General features: G+C 54.3%; 1 protein-coding gene across 9 annotated transcripts; it reads right to left on the bottom strand.

Annotated features, from left to right (window-relative positions):
* Nucleotides 1–167: 167 nt before the first annotated feature.
* Nucleotides 168–14,974, bottom strand: LRFN1 (leucine rich repeat and fibronectin type III domain containing 1). Of its 9 annotated transcripts, none has more exons than XM_045846929.1 (6): nucleotides 14,746–14,974; nucleotides 14,325–14,395; nucleotides 10,266–10,298; nucleotides 8,024–8,078; nucleotides 5,986–7,207; nucleotides 168–1,942 (listed from the first exon to the last, which is right to left on the bottom strand). In XM_045846929.1, exons 4-6 carry the CDS (start codon nucleotides 8,076–8,078, stop codon nucleotides 1,045–1,047), a joined length of 2,175 nt encoding a protein of 724 aa, XP_045702885.1. In that variant the 5' UTR covers nucleotides 10,266–10,298; nucleotides 14,325–14,395; nucleotides 14,746–14,974; the 3' UTR covers nucleotides 168–1,044. The 9 variants fall into 9 exon arrangements, with proteins under 9 accessions (XP_045702885.1, XP_045702886.1, XP_045702880.1 ...); XM_045846930.1 differs by lacking the exon at nucleotides 14,746–14,974 and adding an exon at nucleotides 9,694–9,754 and having other exon boundaries at nucleotides 14,325–14,389; XM_045846924.1 differs by lacking the exons at nucleotides 14,325–14,395; nucleotides 14,746–14,974 and adding exons at nucleotides 9,694–9,754; nucleotides 12,850–12,904 and having other exon boundaries at nucleotides 5,986–7,425.
* Nucleotides 14,975–16,921: the final 1,947 nt, after the last annotated feature.

The following is a 16,921-nucleotide window of genomic DNA, read 5'->3' as shown; positions in this document are numbered from 1 at the left end:
TTATTTCCCACCTCTAAGTCTCTCAGAGGATAAGAAATTGTCTCCAAGTCTCCCTGGTCCGTTAGCCATCCTTCCTTCAGTCTCAGTCATTATGGTATAATCTAGGTCACACACACACACACACACACACACACACACACACACGCTCCCGCCCCCCACCCCACCCCCCCCCCAGACACAAGGACACACACAGACATCAGCAGAGCGGCCTCAGACACAGAAAAAAGTTTAATTCTGCTGCGGCGGAGGGTCCTGGCTCCGGTATGGAGGAGGACTTTGTTTTGGACTTTGTTCATGTGGGGATTTATTTGGAGAAAGAGGAAGGAATGGGAGAGTCTGGTCCTTCCAGTGGGACCTGCCCGGGAGAATGTGTAGTGGGGGGGTGGGTCATTGGGAGAGACATGGAGACTGGACAAAATATGAGAGGGCATGAGAAGAGACGATGGAGCAGAGAAAAGAGAGACAAATAGGAAGGAACAAAGACGTAAGACAGAGAAGGCAGAGAGTGGAACAGTGACAAAAGAGGGGAACAGAGAAAAGGGGACCCCAAGCCAGACCCGACAGAACCAGGGAGGTGAATGGGGTGGAGGTGGGGGCTTTGGAGGCCGCCGCGGGACAGAATAAGATCTAGTCCAGCCAGATACAAGAAATGGGCCCCTCGCCCCTGCCCCGGGTCCCGGGCGGGGGGAGGGGGCTCGTGTCTCAGTGCTGCAGTGTTGGTGGGACCCTGCCCCTCCCCGCGCTTCGCTGTGTAAGGCACCGGCTCCAGCGAGGTCCGCGAGTGCGCGGGGGGAAGGGCAGGAGTGGGCAAAGAGTTTTTGGGGGAGGAGACCCTGGCGGCCCGCCCATAACTGCCCAGGACAAGGGGGCGTGGCCTCGACCCTCAGACCGAGGCAGCAGCGCCCCCTCCAGGGAGGAGAAGGGACTGTTTCCCATTCAGTCAGAGGTCTTGACGCTGTGCTTTCTCCCCCAAGTCCTGCCCCTGCGTCCAGACGGCTGGGCGTTCGTCCACCGCGCCCAGGCGTCCCGGCGCCCGCCCGCCGCTCACACGGTACTCTCCAGCATCCACTCGGTGCTGGTAAAGGCCAGGCGTGCCCTGGCTGCGCCCAGCCCCAGGTCTCCGTCCTCCCCGGCCGCGCCCCCTCCAGCCACGTCCAGGTGCGGTGTGGACCGGTGGCGCTTTGTCCGCCGGGCGCGGCGCGGGTAACTGTGGCTCTGGAACAGCGCCCCATAGTCCCCGTCGAACGAATAGCGCTGCTGAGGTCTTGGCCGCGCCGGGGCCCCCCCAGGAACCAGAGCCAGAGTGGGAGGCGCCGAAGCTGGAGGCCCAAGGGCCCCAGAACGGCTCCTCCTAGGACCCACTGCGGCCCGAGACTCCTCTCCGGAGATTTCCTCCGAAGGCAGCAGACACAGCGAGGTGGCAGAGCCGCCCAGGGAGCGTCCAAGGGCCGCCTCCGGCTCTGCGGAAGTCATCTCTACCGTCATGGCCTTCGCTTCGACTGCGGCCACAGCCGGGGTAGCCACCTCACGTAGCGCCTCGTAGCGGTCTTGCGATGGCGGGGGCAGGGCCTGAGGCACACCTGCGCCGTTGGTCTGTGAGCACACGTGGCTGACCCGCGGGGGCGACCTGAGACCCTTGACGCGGCGGCCGTCTCCATTGCCATAGACCTTGTAGCGGATCATGAGCAGAACGATGAAGACGAGGACTGAGGCGACGATGACGCCCCCGATGGCAATGATCATGGTGCCACCCAAGAAGTGGGCCCTTAGTGGGCGGCAGGGCGCCGGATCCCCAGCCGTGGTAAACTGCACACAGCCCACCACTCGCGTGGCTGGCAGCGCTGTAGCCCCGTCGTCATAAACTGCCAGCACACACAGGTCGTAGGCTCGGCCCGCTGCCAGATCATTCACCAGGAAGGTCTGGCTGGTGGAGGGGATCATCCTGCGGGAGGTGGAGGGATCAGTGAGGGGTTAGCTCCACTCTGAACCAAGCCATTTCACCTGCATGCCCCACCTGTGGTGACCAGTGGAAACCAAACCACGTGTCCCTACCTGTTTCTCATCCTCTACTGGGATAACAGCAGCCATTCATGCAAGAAATTTCCAACCTCTCAGGATCATTGCTACAGGCCACACCCTTCATCTGTGTGCCCTGCCCTCAGACCCACCCCCCACCCCGTCTGTGTCATCTCTCTCCACAGGACAATATGTTATTCCCATTCCCTCATCTACATATCCCAGCCCCAGCAGGAGAGGAGTGCTATAGCTTTTATGTCTTACCCTCAAGGGACATGATCCCTTAGCAGTGTCTCACCATACACCATATTAAGGACAACAACTACCATCCAAGGTTTCTTTTTTTTTTTTTAGAAACTACTTTTTTTTTAGTATTTTATTTATTTATTTTTAGGGAGAGAAGGGAGGAAGTGGGAGAGAGAGAGAGAGATCAATGTGCGGTTGCTGGGAGTTATGGCCTGCAACCCAGGAACGTACCCTGGCTGGGAATCGAACCTGGGACACTTTGGTTCCCAGCCCGCGCTCAATCCACTGAGCTATGCCAGCCAGGGCTCCAAGGTTTCTTATCTATATATTTCCACCCTTTAAGAGGCCCCATTACTACAGGCCCCTCCCCCTACCATCATGCCCTAGTGGGGCAATGGATGCTCTCCTAGTTCCTTTTCTTTTTATTTTTGGTTTGAGAATTTTTTTTATTTATTGGTTTGAGAGAGAGAGAGAGAGAGAACCAATTTTTGTTGTTCCACTTATTTATGCATTGTCTGGTTGATTCTTGTATGGGCCCTGACTGGGGATCAAACCTGCAACCCTGGCTTGTCTGGATGATATTCCAGCTGAGCTACCCAGCCAGAGCCTCTAGTTCCTGTTTTCTACAAATTCCTGCCCTTTCAGGGAAACCATGGCACAGGCCACCCCCTTTATCTGCATGTCCCACCTTCGGGTAAACACATCTCTTAGCTGCATCTATCTTCTTAGACAATTCCCAAGCCCCTCAACTACATATTCCTGTGGCACACTGGGCATGTTTCCCTGGCTGTGCCTCCGTGTGTGTCCTGAGACTGCTCTGTGTGTGTCCTGCCCTATACTGACATGAGTCACCAGATCACACCCCCAGGTAGGTCTCATCTATAATTGGGTCAAATGTAGCCAAGCAAGCATACCTCTTTGTTGCTCTGGGCCCCTGCCCTCAAATTAGGAGCTATGCAAAGAAATGGTTAAGCTGACAAGTCTGGGAACCAGACTGCCTGGATTTGAGTCTCTCTTCTGCCACTTGCTAGCTGTGACTTTAGACAAGTCTCTTAAACACTCTGTGCTTCATTGCCCCCAAATGGGATATTAAGAATTTGCACATCATAGAGATGATGTGGAATATGAATGAGTTAACACACCCAAAGCCTGGCACTTCATAATTTCATCATGATTAGCTTGCATCCCCACCTGTGTTGGCCAGTAACGTTTGCTGTGGCTCACACTCTACTGCCAGTTGCACCCCTCCCTGTCTATAAGACCATTCCCACCAGTCCTTGCCCCTTCGGGCACACCTTTCCCACTCTGTTGGCCATGTCCAGCCTTGGCTAACCTGGGACTGCCACATCCACATGGAGTTGCACTCCCAGCATTCACCCTCACAAGCTCTCCTCTCCTACAAAGGCCTTAGTGGGGCACCAGAGACAAGGCCCACCTCTTCATCTGCATGGGACCATGAAGCAGGAGCTCTACCTCCTCTGAGAAGCCAAGCCCCCATCTCCATAGGCCTCTTGCCTCTCAAAAGTTTCACCTTCCCTCCAGGCCACCTTCTGGTCCTGAAGCCCACTTCAGTTGTCCCACCTCCTGGAGGTTCCCCCCACCAAGAGCAACCCTCTAAGCCAAACACTTCAAGTAAGGGCTTTACCCCCTCAAAAAGGCCCATCCACTTCTCCAGCTTTCCCTTTGCCTTCCATTTAACAGACCACCCCCTGCCCTTCCCTCCCAACCTTGGGCCCTAGGCTATGTCTTCCTTTTCCTCCCATTTCCCCTTGCAGAGAGACTTGGATTCTTCTTGTTCCTTCCCCTAAAAAACCAGTTGCTAGGGGCTCCCCCCTTTTCAAGGACAGAGGCTGGCTCCTTAAGAAAGCTTAAGCCCATGTGTCTCTAATTGGCTGTGAGACCCAAGCAAGCAGCAGAGCAGGCTTCTGGTTGGCTGTCACCTCCGCCCATGGCAGCAGTGAGGAAATTAACCCCTGCAGCACCATAGCACAGGCATCTGCAATGGGGGACAGAAGCCTGGAACTGTGGCCCTCAGGGGAAGGGAAGTGCCCCCAGATCTGTTGACCTGGCTAGGGACAGAGGGCTGTCAACATCTGAAAATTTGCAGGGTCTGGGGGCCTGCACACCTCCCTGTAGCCCACCATGTGGTGGCCATAGGTTTGAGAGAAAAAGAAAGAAACAGAGAGGTAGAGAGTCACAAACCAAGAGTTATTTACAGAAATGCATGACCCATCTCCACTAATCCCTGCTTGGCAAATGACAGGTGCTCAATAAATGTGCGTTCACGTTAAAAGGGCAGGATTAGGACTTAGAAGGGTCAGAGCTGGAATCCTGGCTCTGCCACTTTCTGTGTAACCTTGGGCAAGTGACCTTCCCCTCTGTACTTCAGTTTACCCATCCGTGAAATGGGAGGGGGACCATCGTCACTTCACAGCAGAGCTGAAAAGATCAAATGAGGTAGCATCCTGGGTGGCACCTTATCAAAGTTTTTGCTTTGTTCATTCATTTGCCCTAATGTTTGTAAAACTGGGCTGGTGTCTGATCTAGCTCGGTGGCCCCAGGGTCAGTATGGAATCTGGCATGCAGTAGGCATGTACTTGGCATTTGGTAAGCAGATTCTAAAAGGGAAGAAAATGAGGATGACAGAGACAAAGGAAAAGAGAGGCATTTCCTCATTCAGCCAACAATGGGAAAGTGCCTACTGTATACCAGGGCTGTGGCCAAGAGAACCCTGAGAAAGGTGAAGATGAAGGCCAAGAGGCAGACTTTTTGGGGCAGGTCTAAGCACCCCTAAGAGCCGGGCATTCCCAAGGGAAGTCAAACACAGGATTAAGCATTCAGCAGGTGCTCCACAGTGTGCAAGAGGGAGACAGAGCTAGGAAAAAGGAGAGCCATTCATGAAGCCAAGAACCACTTATCAAGTGCCCACCGTGTCCCAGGTCCATGGCTGTGAGACACACTTAAAAAGCTACCAAGACGAAGGACACTGCAAGGCCAAGGCAATAAGTCAGTGTGTGCTGGCTGCCTCCTTCCTCTGGTCTGTGAGCTTCCTGAGGGCAGGGACTGGTCTTTCTGTCTCCCTGTGCCCTGAGCACCCCGCTCAGGGCCCAGCACAGACCAGGGGCTCAGGGTATAATGAGAGCAGGAGGGAGAGAGGGGACAGACAGAGCCAGATGTGAAAGTAAGAGAATAAGAGAGATGGAGGGAGAAAGTAACTTTTTAAGTCTGTCCACACCCGGACAATGGCTTCTAACCCAATGGACAGTGAAAATAACGTATTTACATACTTTGGTTTTCTCTTCTATAATGTACCCAATGTGCTAATGCAGTAGCACTGACATATAATTTATTAATACAAATGTAACTGTTAAACATGTGGGTGTGTGTATTTCATGCTCCAAAATGTTTAACTGGCAAGGTCCACAATCAAACACCTTTGGTGAGCAAGGATGGGGCCCATGAGTCCGAAGGGCATAGGGATCGTGCTGGGCACATTCACTGTTCAACCCCAGTGCCTAGTCTGGCTCATGTGGGTGCTTAACAAAGATCTGCGATGCTCATGAAAAACAGAAAGAAGCAGTGAGCCAGAAATAGAGAAGGAGGGAGACAGGGTAACTCTGCATGGCCATCTAGAACTCTGGCTGAACAAGAAGGCCAAGGAAGTGGGCAGAAGGGAGGGAGGGTCCTTGGGAAAGGACGCAGCCCTGGGACTGAAACACCTACCTGTAGACGAGGGAGTCATCCGCAGAGCTGTTGTACTGGACTTGGTACATGCGGATGCCGGGCACGGGTCTCTGCGCTGGCCAGCGGATGAGCACGGAGCTGGACGTGAGCTCCGCCGCCACCAGCCGGCGCTCAGCAGCCGATTCGTTGGCACCAGGTCGGCCGGGCGTGGCGATGTCAGAGGAGCCAGGCTCGGTGAGAGGTGGTGGGGCAGCTGGCGGGGGTGCCATTAGAGGCAGAGGTACCACGCACACCTCCACGGGTGCCGTGGCTTCCCCAGCGGCATTGGAGGCAATGCAAGTGAAGGTGCCACTGTCCCGCAAGGTGGTGATGGTTACATCCAATGTCCCATCCCCTCTTACCCGGGTCCGGCTGGAGTTTCCCAGCAATCGCCCATCAGGTGCCACCCAATGCACCACCGGCTCTGGGTCACCCACGGCTCGGCACCGCAGGCTGACCGCCTGGCCCTCCACAACCAGAGCCCGGCCCCCCGCCTGCCGTGTGATCAGCGGGGGTTCGCACAGGAACTCCTCTTCAGGGATGGACCAGAAGTAGCGGTCAGTGAGGTGCTCGGGAGTGGCACATGTCTCCAGGTCATCCTCTCTGGTCAGCCGCCGGAGCCAGAGCAGCTCACAGTTGCAATGCAAGGGGTTGCCACCAAAGCTGACCGTGAGTGGCGTGGGTGGCTTGGGCCCAGGGCCTTGGGACCTCAGGAAGAGCCCATCGGGGGGCAGTTTATGGAGGCGGTTGGAGGTCATGTCCAGGCGAACCAGTTTGTGCAGCTGAACGAAGGTACCTTCCGCGATGTGGTCGATGAGATTGTGGTCCAGAGTGAGGGTGTTCAGATTCACCATCTGGCCTACAGCCTCCCAGGGCAGGGCCTCGAGGTTGTTGTAGGACAGATCCAGGTCCTCCACGGTGGACAAGAAGGCGTCGAAAGCCGCTGACTCCACCCGGCGGATCTGGTTGTTGCCGAGGATTAGGTGGCGGAGGTTGCCCAAGCCGCGGAGCTGGTCACCACGTACCTCCGCCAGTCGGTTACTGTCGAGGTGCAGGGCCCGGAGCGCACGTAGGTCAGCAAAGGCGCCGGCTGCCACTTGGCCAATGGTGTTACGGGAGAGGGTGAGGTGCACCAGGCTGGTCATGTTGGCGAAGTCTCGGCGGCGGACTGCTGCGATGAAGTTGTCGGTGAGCCGCAGCTCCACCACACGCCGGTCGATGGCTGGCGGCACAAAGAGCAAGCCGGTCTTGGCGCACAGCATGGTCAGTGTGGGCGCCACGTTCTGGCAGATGCAGCGGCCAGGGCAGGGCTGGCCACGAGATGCCCCCACCCAGAGGAGCAGCAGAAAGGACAGGGCAGCAGGTGGTGGTGAGAGCAGCGCTGAGAAGGGGCCCGGAGCCATGGTGCAGTGGGAAAGCGGGAGGAGCAGACAGTAAGACCTGAAGGAGAAGGACACGGTGACCCAGGCCTAGAGCTTGCTTGCCGGGCTGCCCACCCTGGGAGGGTCTGCCAGGAGTCTGACCCAGATCCCTCCCTTCCTGACAACCAGGTGCTAAAGGACAGTGGCAGCACTGGTGATCAGTTGGCATGCGCTTGTTAACAGATAGCCGCATGTTAACGCTGCTTGGTGGATTACCGCTGCCCCACCCCTGAGTATCCTGTCCCCATCTCTGCCCATCCTCTAGAGCACAGGTGTCAAACTCGTTTTCACCGGGGGCCACATCAGCCTCGAGGTTGACTTCAAGGGGCCAAATGTAATTTCAACTCCTTAACAGTTAAGAAGTAGTTACATGTATACGATCCTAAAATTATTTCGGCCCCTTGAAGGCAACCTCGAGGCTGATGTGGCCCTCGGTGAAAATGAGTTTGACACCCCTGTTCTAGGGGCTCCAAGACCTCTCATAATCTCCCAACCAGAGGTGGGCCGCACGGCCCCGCCAGGGCCTTCTAGTACCCACTAAACATTTTGAAAAACCACTGTTAACTAGGATTTCAAAGCCATATTCCCTGGATTCAAGTTCCAGCTCTGACACTTACTAGCTGCGTGACCTCGGGCGAGTGTCTGAATCTCTCTGAATCTCGGTTTCTTCATCTGTAAAATAGAGATAAAAAACAAGTCTTACCTTTGTGAGGGTTAAATGAGTTAATACACGTGGTATACTACGGAGGAACAGTGCCTAGCACAAAAAATGGGTTCAATACATGTCAGTAATTATTATTATCATCTTCAAGTGCCCATTACATGCCAGGCACATTAGTATGTGCTATTATTAAAAGCAAGTGCTTTGAAATTAGACAGACTCAGGTTCAAGTCCTGTTTCCTCCACTTGCTAGCTCTGTGACCCCAAACCAATGATTTCCCCTTATTAGGCCACACTTTCCTGTTTCGTAAAATGGGATAATTGTACCGTCTTTACTGGGTTGTCGCAAGAGTTCAGTGAACTCATTTATGGGGACTCCTAAGCACAGGGCCTGGCACACAGTAAGTATTCAACAAATGTTAAGGATAACACCCCCTACCCTTTATCAGAGGCACAGGTGTCTGGAGGTAGGAGAGACTGAGAAAACCACATCAGTCTACCTGCTCAGTCTTGGGAAGTCCTCCTCAGAGCCTGGTTTCATCCAGGGCTCTCTGAGCTCCCAAGCAGGGGGCAGACTTCTGTGCTCACATCAGTGGGCACACACAAGGTCCCATACATGCCCCCACACACACACACACTTACACACTAATGCTATGCCTCTGCTCCAGGCAAAACCTTCCGGCAGGGATTCCCCCGTGGAGGCTGCAGCCCACGACATGTCAGCTCCCATCACAACATGGATGGGTGGGGGGTGAAGAGGAAAAGATAGGAAGGGGGCGTCCCTAAAACTGTTTTCACCCCACCCTACACCTTAGTCTCTGCTGGTCCGCCTCCCAGGAACCTGCAGTTCAGGGCTGTGACCTGATATGGCCCTGATCCTTCAGCCTGTGGGGAGAGGGACTATACCTGTGGAGAGGAGGGACCAAGAGTGTCAGAGAGAGAGGTGAAGAGACAGCGAGAGACAAAAGCAAGGGGGAGATGGACTGGCAGAAACAGAGGCAGACTGAGAGAGAGAAAAAAGGAGAAAGATCTAAAAGAAAGGCAAAGAGACAGAGAGCAAGAGACAGAAAAAATGAGTGGAAAAGACAGAAAACAGACTGAGACATAAAGATGAAGAGAGGACGAGAAAGAGAGTCAGGAAGAGGGGGAAAGAGTGTTATAGAGACAGACAGACTGAAGGAGACCGAGACCAGGCTGAAGAGAGAACAGAGGCAGGGTCAGGGTGTCCCACCATCTCTGAGGTCCCTACTACTCTGCCTTGCACTCCCTCTGGGGCACTGTACTGGACAGAAAACCCTGGCCTGAAAGGCAGAACTCCTGAGTTAGGAGGCCCTGCACTACGCCTGCCCAGCTGTGGGTATCACAGAGCTCAGAACCCCAATCTATGGTACAGAAGTACAGAGCTCCACCTCCCACAGCTGGGGTGGGACTCAAGTTGAAGGAACAATAGTAGCAATAAAAGAGCTAATGTTTATTGAGAGGCAGTGCAGCATTGTGGGATAGAATCTGGACCCAACTGCCCGGGTTCACACCCCAAGCCCCTGCTGTATGACTCTAGTGAAGTGACTGCCCTTCTCTGTGCCTCAGTGTGTTCCTCTGTAAAATGCGGACGATAAGAGCACCTACCTCATCCGGCTGTTGTAAGGGTTAAATGAGATAATGCAGTGTAACGTGATTAGAACAGCTCCTGACAGAGTAAACAGGACATGTGTCAGCTGCTATTATTATTAGTAGTAGTAGTAATTTTTTTTCCTCTGGCTCTCTCAGCCACCAGCAGGCTAGACTACCAGGAGATCTTCCTGTGTACATGCACATACACACACAAAATGGTAAACCACACTCATGCCGTTCTCCAAATGCATGGGTCATTTCATGCCACGAAACTCTCTTGCACCCTTTACTGATATCATGAGGAAACCCCTCTCTCCTGAACACCTTACCCCTCCCGAGAGGGGATGCCTCCAGGCCTGAGACCCCTCCCCCACAACCTGCCATCCATGCCCTGGCTACCATGAGGCCTTACCCATACATGATGATCCTGACCTTGTCACCACTCTGCCCCCAGCCTTGGGTGCACCTGGCCCCTCAAGACATTGCCATACCCTGCACTTACAAGGCAGGGCTCCAGGCCTCCGGCGGGCTCAGAACAAAACCAACCACTTTGCATCTCTCTCCCCAGACTGAGACACCCCACTCACCTCTCTTCAGGGAGTCAGGGCCTGGGCCAGCACCTGCAAAGGAATAAAACAACCCTGTTAACATCCTTCTGGTTCCTCTCTGGAGACCTGCCTCAGAGACCATCTCAGCTAAGGAAGTCCCTGGTGTGATCACACTCTCACCACTCCTGCTTCTGGCTCTGCATACTCTCAGAGGGACCCAGAAAGTCATCTCTGGAAACCAAGGGATCTTGACCTCAGGACTGTTCACTCTCCAAAATCCAGGAGTCCAGGACTTTAGCTCTTTGTCCTCTGGGGTTTCAAAAGGCCAGTGATACCAGCACCCTCCTCCCTCAAGGCCCTAGAGTCTGGGACCCCACTCTTTATGAATCCTTCAGACTCAGGAGCCCAAGCCTCAGTCTCTTCCATTCTCAAGAGCCAAGAATCAGGCCCCACTCTCCTCCTTCAGATCCAGGATTCAGGGCTCCCAGCCTCCTCCTTCCAGAGTTCACATCCCAGTCCCCCAGCTTCACTGACATAAGTGGTACTGGGGAAGGCTCAGAGGTTCCCATGATCACCATCACATCACTGTCACACCAGCACGTGTGGATATGCCAAAACTCACAGGGGCCCACAACCCAAGTCTCTACGTCTGGATTTCCATGGACACATCAGAGTGATCTCTGTGCCCCTCCCCCGCACTCCATTGGCTCTTGGCCTGGGATGTGACACACTTGTGTCCATGGACCCCAGCATATCACAGTTCATGCCACATGGACCCCAACTCACTGGGCCCAGAAACAAGGTCAGCCTTATGCCAGGGACACAGGCGTGTGTGTGCACACAATCTTGCATATATATATGTTTGAATGTACACAACCTACTCCTGAGAGTCCGACACTGACACATAAATGCAGTCACAACACAGACATATACCCTCCAGGCTGACACACCTGTGTACAACCACACATGTACAACATTGACTCTTTTTCACATTCACACACAAAGATGCACACAAACAAAAAACTTACATACTTGCCCTTGCACACAACCAGCTACATACACCTATAACAGATATCTCTTGCACACTCACCAACACACAGGAGCATATAACACCACACATAATAGATATTCACTTGCACAATCAAAGATACACAGGTACATGCTCTTAAGTGCCCAACACACTCAGACAACTTCACATATACCCATGATGCACAGTCACAAAGCTGATATAATCCTACACCAATAAGTGCAAAATGCACACACTAGCTGATACCCACCTCACACACATACACAGAACCACAGGCATACATGTAGATGCCTATAAGGCTGATACCCATTCAAACAAGCACACAGGCACATAAAGATCAACCTTTGCTGAGAAATTCCGAGATGTTAACACGTAACAGACACATGCTCACACGACAGCCCTGTATGGGACTTACACACTTACAAATGCACACAAAATATTGAACCACATTGACGTGTCAACAGATTCACACTCACACACATACATGGGCACACATCTCTCCCAGCCCTAAGGCACCCTTGCCCCACCTACTTTGGAGGCCAAAGAAATCCTAACATCCTTCCTTCCCACTATGTCCACCCCCACCACCAGAGCACTACCTAGGGCCAGAGGTCAGAGTTCAGCAAGTCAGGTCTCAGAGGGTTGAGGGAGCTGAGTCCTAGAGTACCAGTCCAAGGCAATCCTCTCACCAGCAGCCCAAAGTTCCCCCAGCCTGGCCATCTGGATGCAGGCAAGTCTGGCCCAGTCTGCGGAGATTTGGCCGGTGTGGGGATTGGGGTGGGGTGGGTGGGGAAGGGCCGGGTCTGCGTACCTCCCCTCAGGCCCATCTGTCCATCCCTCAGCCTCTCATCCCTCCATCTGTCCACCTACCAACCGCCCATCCCCCGCACCCAGCCACCAGGAAGGGGAAGACATGGCCGTCTCCCCCAAGGACCGCTGAGAACCACCCCCCCCCCACACCCAGTTGACAGGGACCCAGGAAGCGGCAAACTCCCTTCCCCCAAACCCACACAGAGGCCTGGACCTACAAGGCTGAGTCCCAGCGCCGCCCCCCGCCCCCCCCCCCCCGCCCCGGGCCCGGAACCTTACGTGGACGCACAGACACACACCCTCGGAGACACACAACCCGCAGACACACACACAAAAATGAACACCGGAGCGGGCACACCCGGCTACACAGACCCTCGGATGGCCATCCAACCCGGACACAAACACCAAACACAGCTAGTAGAGCGCACACACTGGATGGGGGTGGGGGAACCCACACCTGGGCACACAACCCACGCACACACACCTGCACACAGTCCCTCCGATGGGCACGCACCAGCCCCCCAGAACACAGCCGGAGGCGCAGCCACTCGGGGGCACACACACGCACGGCCGGTCCCAGCACCTCGGCTCGACAGCCAGCACACACCCGGATGGCCACACAAGCCGCGCCGCACACGCCGGCGCCGGGCACACACAGGGCCGCGCGAGCGCACGCCCGGCCGCCGCAGCGCCGCGGACACACACTCACAGGCTCGCGCGCTCACACCCGCGTTCACACCGGCGCCCCCTCCCGCCGCCTCCCGGGCCGCTGCGGGCCGTGCTCACCCAGCCCGTGGGGGCCCCGGGCCGGGCCCCGCCGCCGCCACCTCGCTCCGCGCCATGGTGGGGGGAGGGCCGGGGGAGGGGGCGCGGTGCCGCGGGGCCGCCTCCCTCCCGCCTCCCGCCCTCCCTCCCGAGCTGCCGCCGAGCTCCGCCCTTCGCGCCGCCCGCCGCCCGAGCCCCGCCGCCACCAACGCCGCAAGGGGGGGAGGGGGCTCTGACAGGGCCTGGGGCCGCTGCAGACCCCTATCCACTGCGGAGCCGCCGGCCCGCCCCCGACCTCTCCCCAGCCCCACCTCTAGCCCTGCCGGCTTCCCGAGAGACCCCCCAGACCACGCCCCGATTGACTTGGCACCCCGGACCTCCCAACCGAGACCTGGGATCCTGTCCCAATACCCAGGGGACCTCAAACCATGCCTTCTTTACCTCCTTTAAGGATCCAGAACATGTTCTACAGCCACTCCAGGACCACAAACCGTGTCCTACTCTCCTTGGTGGCCTCAGACTCTGCCCCGCACCCCCTCAAGGACCCCAGACCACATATCCCAGCATCCAAGGGGATTCAACCACCCCCTTCAGGGACACTAAACTATACCCCAACATTTAGGCGGACCCCCCCAAACCACACTCCATCTCCTCAGGGACCCCAGACCACATGTCAAAACCCAGATCGTGCTTCACTCCCTTTGAGGACCCAGCCCATGTCCTATAGCCTCCCAAGGCCACAAACTATATCCCACTCCTTGGGAACCCCTAGCCATGTCCTTCTCCCTCTAGGACCTCAAACTATTCCCTGACTCCCAGTGGGGATTCCAGACTATGTCTAAGTTCCAAGGGGCCCAGATACATCTCTTCTCCCCAGAGGAAACCCTAAATTTTCCTCATGATCTCCATTAGACCTAGGCTATTCTCCCCTCCAAGGCACTCCTTGGTTTCCAGAATCCCTGATTTGCCCCAGATTCTTTCCCATCCTCCCCACCAGTCTTATCCTCCTTGAGGACCATGCCTCCTCCCAGTTCCTGTTCTCTCTCTTGGTGGACCCTGCTGAGCCTTCCCCCTTCCCTGTGACTTCAGTGGAGTCCAGGATTCATTGCTCCCCCCTTGTTCAGACCCCTTAGGCCAACTCCTAATCAATGAGCCATGGACTATCCCCCAGATTCCACTGAGTATCTCAAGCCACTCTTCACCTCTTTCTGAGACAACCACTGTGCCCCCAAACCCAGAAAGTCTTCACCTTAAAATCTGTCTTATTGCAGTCCCCTAGATCCCTGGAGGCCCAAGCCCTTACCATTTTGGATCCCACTGTATCAAGGTCCTCCCCCAAACCCCTTCTCTAAATTCTTCCTTTCCATGTCAGCACAGGAAGGCTGCCCTGCTCCTCAAATCAAGGGCACCACTACAGAGCCTTCCTCTCGTGAACCTTGGCCCCACTCACAGCCATTAGCTGCCCCCGCTCACTTGCAATCCCCGCATACACATACCAGTCTTGTCTCCAGGTTTCACCCCCCACCCTGGTTCCTGGTGCTTCCTGCCAGGGCATGGGGGTCCAGGGCTGGGAAAACAGAAGTGGGAGAATGATAACAACAGCAAAACTGTCCAGCACAACTCATGCCAGGAACGCTTCTAAGGCTCCATTCACTGCTCACAGCAGCCAGATGAGAAGGTGTCATTACTATCTCCATTTTACAGAAGAGGAGAATTGAGCCTTAGAGATGTTTAGTCACGTGCCTAAAGCCACACACACAGTAAGTGGCAGAACAGGGTGGAAGTGAAAGGCAAAGAGGGTGAGGGCAGGCCTGGGATGGAAAAGGAGAGGGTGAGAAGAAAGATAGTAAGAGAAACAGAGATACACAGAGATGAGAACCAAAGAGGCTGCGCCCAGTCAGGGGCAACCTCACTCACAGAGCATTTCCAGCCTTGGGAGTTCTGGTCCTCAGCCCTGATCACTCTTGTCTTTGGCCTCAGTGATGACTTTTCTATTCCTTCAACACACCAGCTCATTCCAGGCCTTGGGTCTTTGAAGTTATTCCCTTTTCATGGCTGATTCCTTCTTTTCATACAAGTCTTCATTCAAGTGTAATCTCTTCAGAGAAGCCTTCCTTTCCCACCTCCAATTTACACGCCTGCCCTTACCAATGGTCCTGACGTCTGCAAATCACTTTGAAATACACACAAAATAAGACGGGTTGATGGATGGATAGATGGGTATGTGATAAAACAAGTGCAGTGAAACGTTAATGGTGGAATCCAGGTGGTGGGTATATGGGTATTCACTGTAAAATTATTTCAACTTTGCTGCATGTTTGAAATGTTTCAAAATAACGTTAGGAGAGAAAAAAAGCAGGAGGACTCTTCTAGAGACTAAAGAAGCAAAACAAATAGCCCCAGCAGGTCCCACCACTCCTATCACATCACCTCATTTGATTTCTCTCATAGCATTTATCATTCTTGATAATGACCTCATTTGTTTACCTACTTATTGTTTACTTATTTATTTATCGCTTACTGTCTAGTCATTGAAATGTAAGCCTTCTGAGGGAAGTGGCATGGGCACCAATTTTCTCCAGTGTTTAAAAGGCCATTTGACCCTGGTGGGAGCTCAGTAAACAAGCGTTCTTGAATGCCTCTTGGGAAAGGGCCCGGGAGCTAGTCTACTACAGGCTCACTGTAGAGACCGCACTGAGGAATGAACAGGCTCTTCTAGCCTAAGGTCACTAGAAGGGGAGAGCTATAAGCCAGCATCTGGGCTGCGCCCCGTAAGGTCAGGGAGTGTGCGTTGACCTGGAAAAGAGGGTAACCAGTGGAAGTAGATAGTGCGATTATTTCCCAAGGGTCCTAACTTCTGCCCTCGACCTATCTCATTCTTTCACAATTTAATACTCACCCCTCCACCCTTGTTTCCTACACCAACCCCCTCAACCCCGTCTCTAAGGCTCCAACCCAAAGCAAAAACCCCAGCCTCATCTGACCTAAGCAAAGCCCCTCAGTTCTAGGTTCCACCCCCGAAACCTAAGCCCCACACCATAGGTACCACCTTAAAATATATAATATTCAGACTTTTTCTTTAGATTATATTTATTTCACTTTTAGACAGAGGGGAAGGGAGGGAGAAAGAGAGGCAGAGAAACATCAATGTGTGGTTGCCTCCAGTGCACCCCCTACTGGGGACCCAGCCAGCAACCTAAGCATGAGCTTTGACTGGGAATCTTGGTTTAAAGGCTGGCACTCAATCCATTGAGCCACACCAGCCAGGGCTGTACTCAGACTTCTTTAGCTGTACCCCTGCCACAAGCCTAAACCCCACGTCTCAGAAAAAGCCCCACCCTTCTATCTCAGGCTCCACCCCATATGCAGCTAGTTTCCCCGCCCAGACACTGGGCCCTCCTGTCAGAGCTCCTTTCTCAGCTCTGCCTAAAATGCAGTCTCCACCTTTCCGACCTAAGCCCCGCTTACATTCTAGGTTAGCTCGGAGAAGTGCTCAGGAAAGCCTAAGACCAGGACTCAAAAATTAGGGAGCCTGGATCTGCTGGACCCTAGAGGGGAGGTTGGTGGAAAGAGGGGAGGCAGTCCCTGATTTGTACCGCCCCTGGAAGGGGTGGTCCCAAACCCAAAGCCACACCCCAATATGCTGACTCTTTATTGGATAGTGTATTCTGTTCTGGCTTCTCTCATTGGTCTCTCCATAATCCTTCTAGCCGAACCTACTTTGCGTTGTGCTGCCCCCTCAGAGTCACTCTCTGATTGGTTCTTGCTTTCCAAACTTCCTGCTCCTGATTGGGCAACTCCTTGCACACGCCTTTTTCTAATTGGATTGCTTATAATCATAAGCCTGGATGCAGACAGAAGTTCAACAACTGGGGAGGAGGTAGGACCAGTGGAAAGGAGAGGAGGGAGAGGAGGAGATGGCTCCCTCAATCCCCTGCCTAAGAGAGGGACTGGCCACTGGCCACAGAATAGCCTTGGGTAAAAGTTCTAACGCTACAGAATCCTAGCTGTGGGACCTAAGGCAACCATTTTTACTTCCTTCTCCGTCTGTAGAGGATAACGTACCTTCTTCATGGGGTATTGTAAGGATTAA

Source organism: Phyllostomus hastatus, unplaced genomic scaffold (assembly GCF_019186645.2).
Source record: "Phyllostomus hastatus isolate PE091 unplaced genomic scaffold, TTU_PhHast_1.1 phas_contig_5, whole genome shotgun sequence".
NCBI lineage: Eukaryota > Metazoa > Chordata > Mammalia > Chiroptera > Phyllostomidae > Phyllostomus > Phyllostomus hastatus.
Note: the sequence above shows the minus strand (reverse complement) of the source record. Positions and strands in the feature narration are given on the sequence as shown.

What these genes read in the sequence shown, in the direction of transcription:
- LRFN1 (XM_045846924.1), bottom strand. Translation starts at nt 7,388, where the DNA reads ATGGCTCCGGGCCCCTTCTCAGCGCTGCTCTCACCACCACCTGCTGCC. An exon ending in GATGACTCCCTCGTCTACAG is followed by an intron (nt 1,943 to 5,985) that starts GTAGGTGTTTCA and finishes CACCTCCCGCAG; the next exon opens with GATGATCCCCTCCACCAGCC.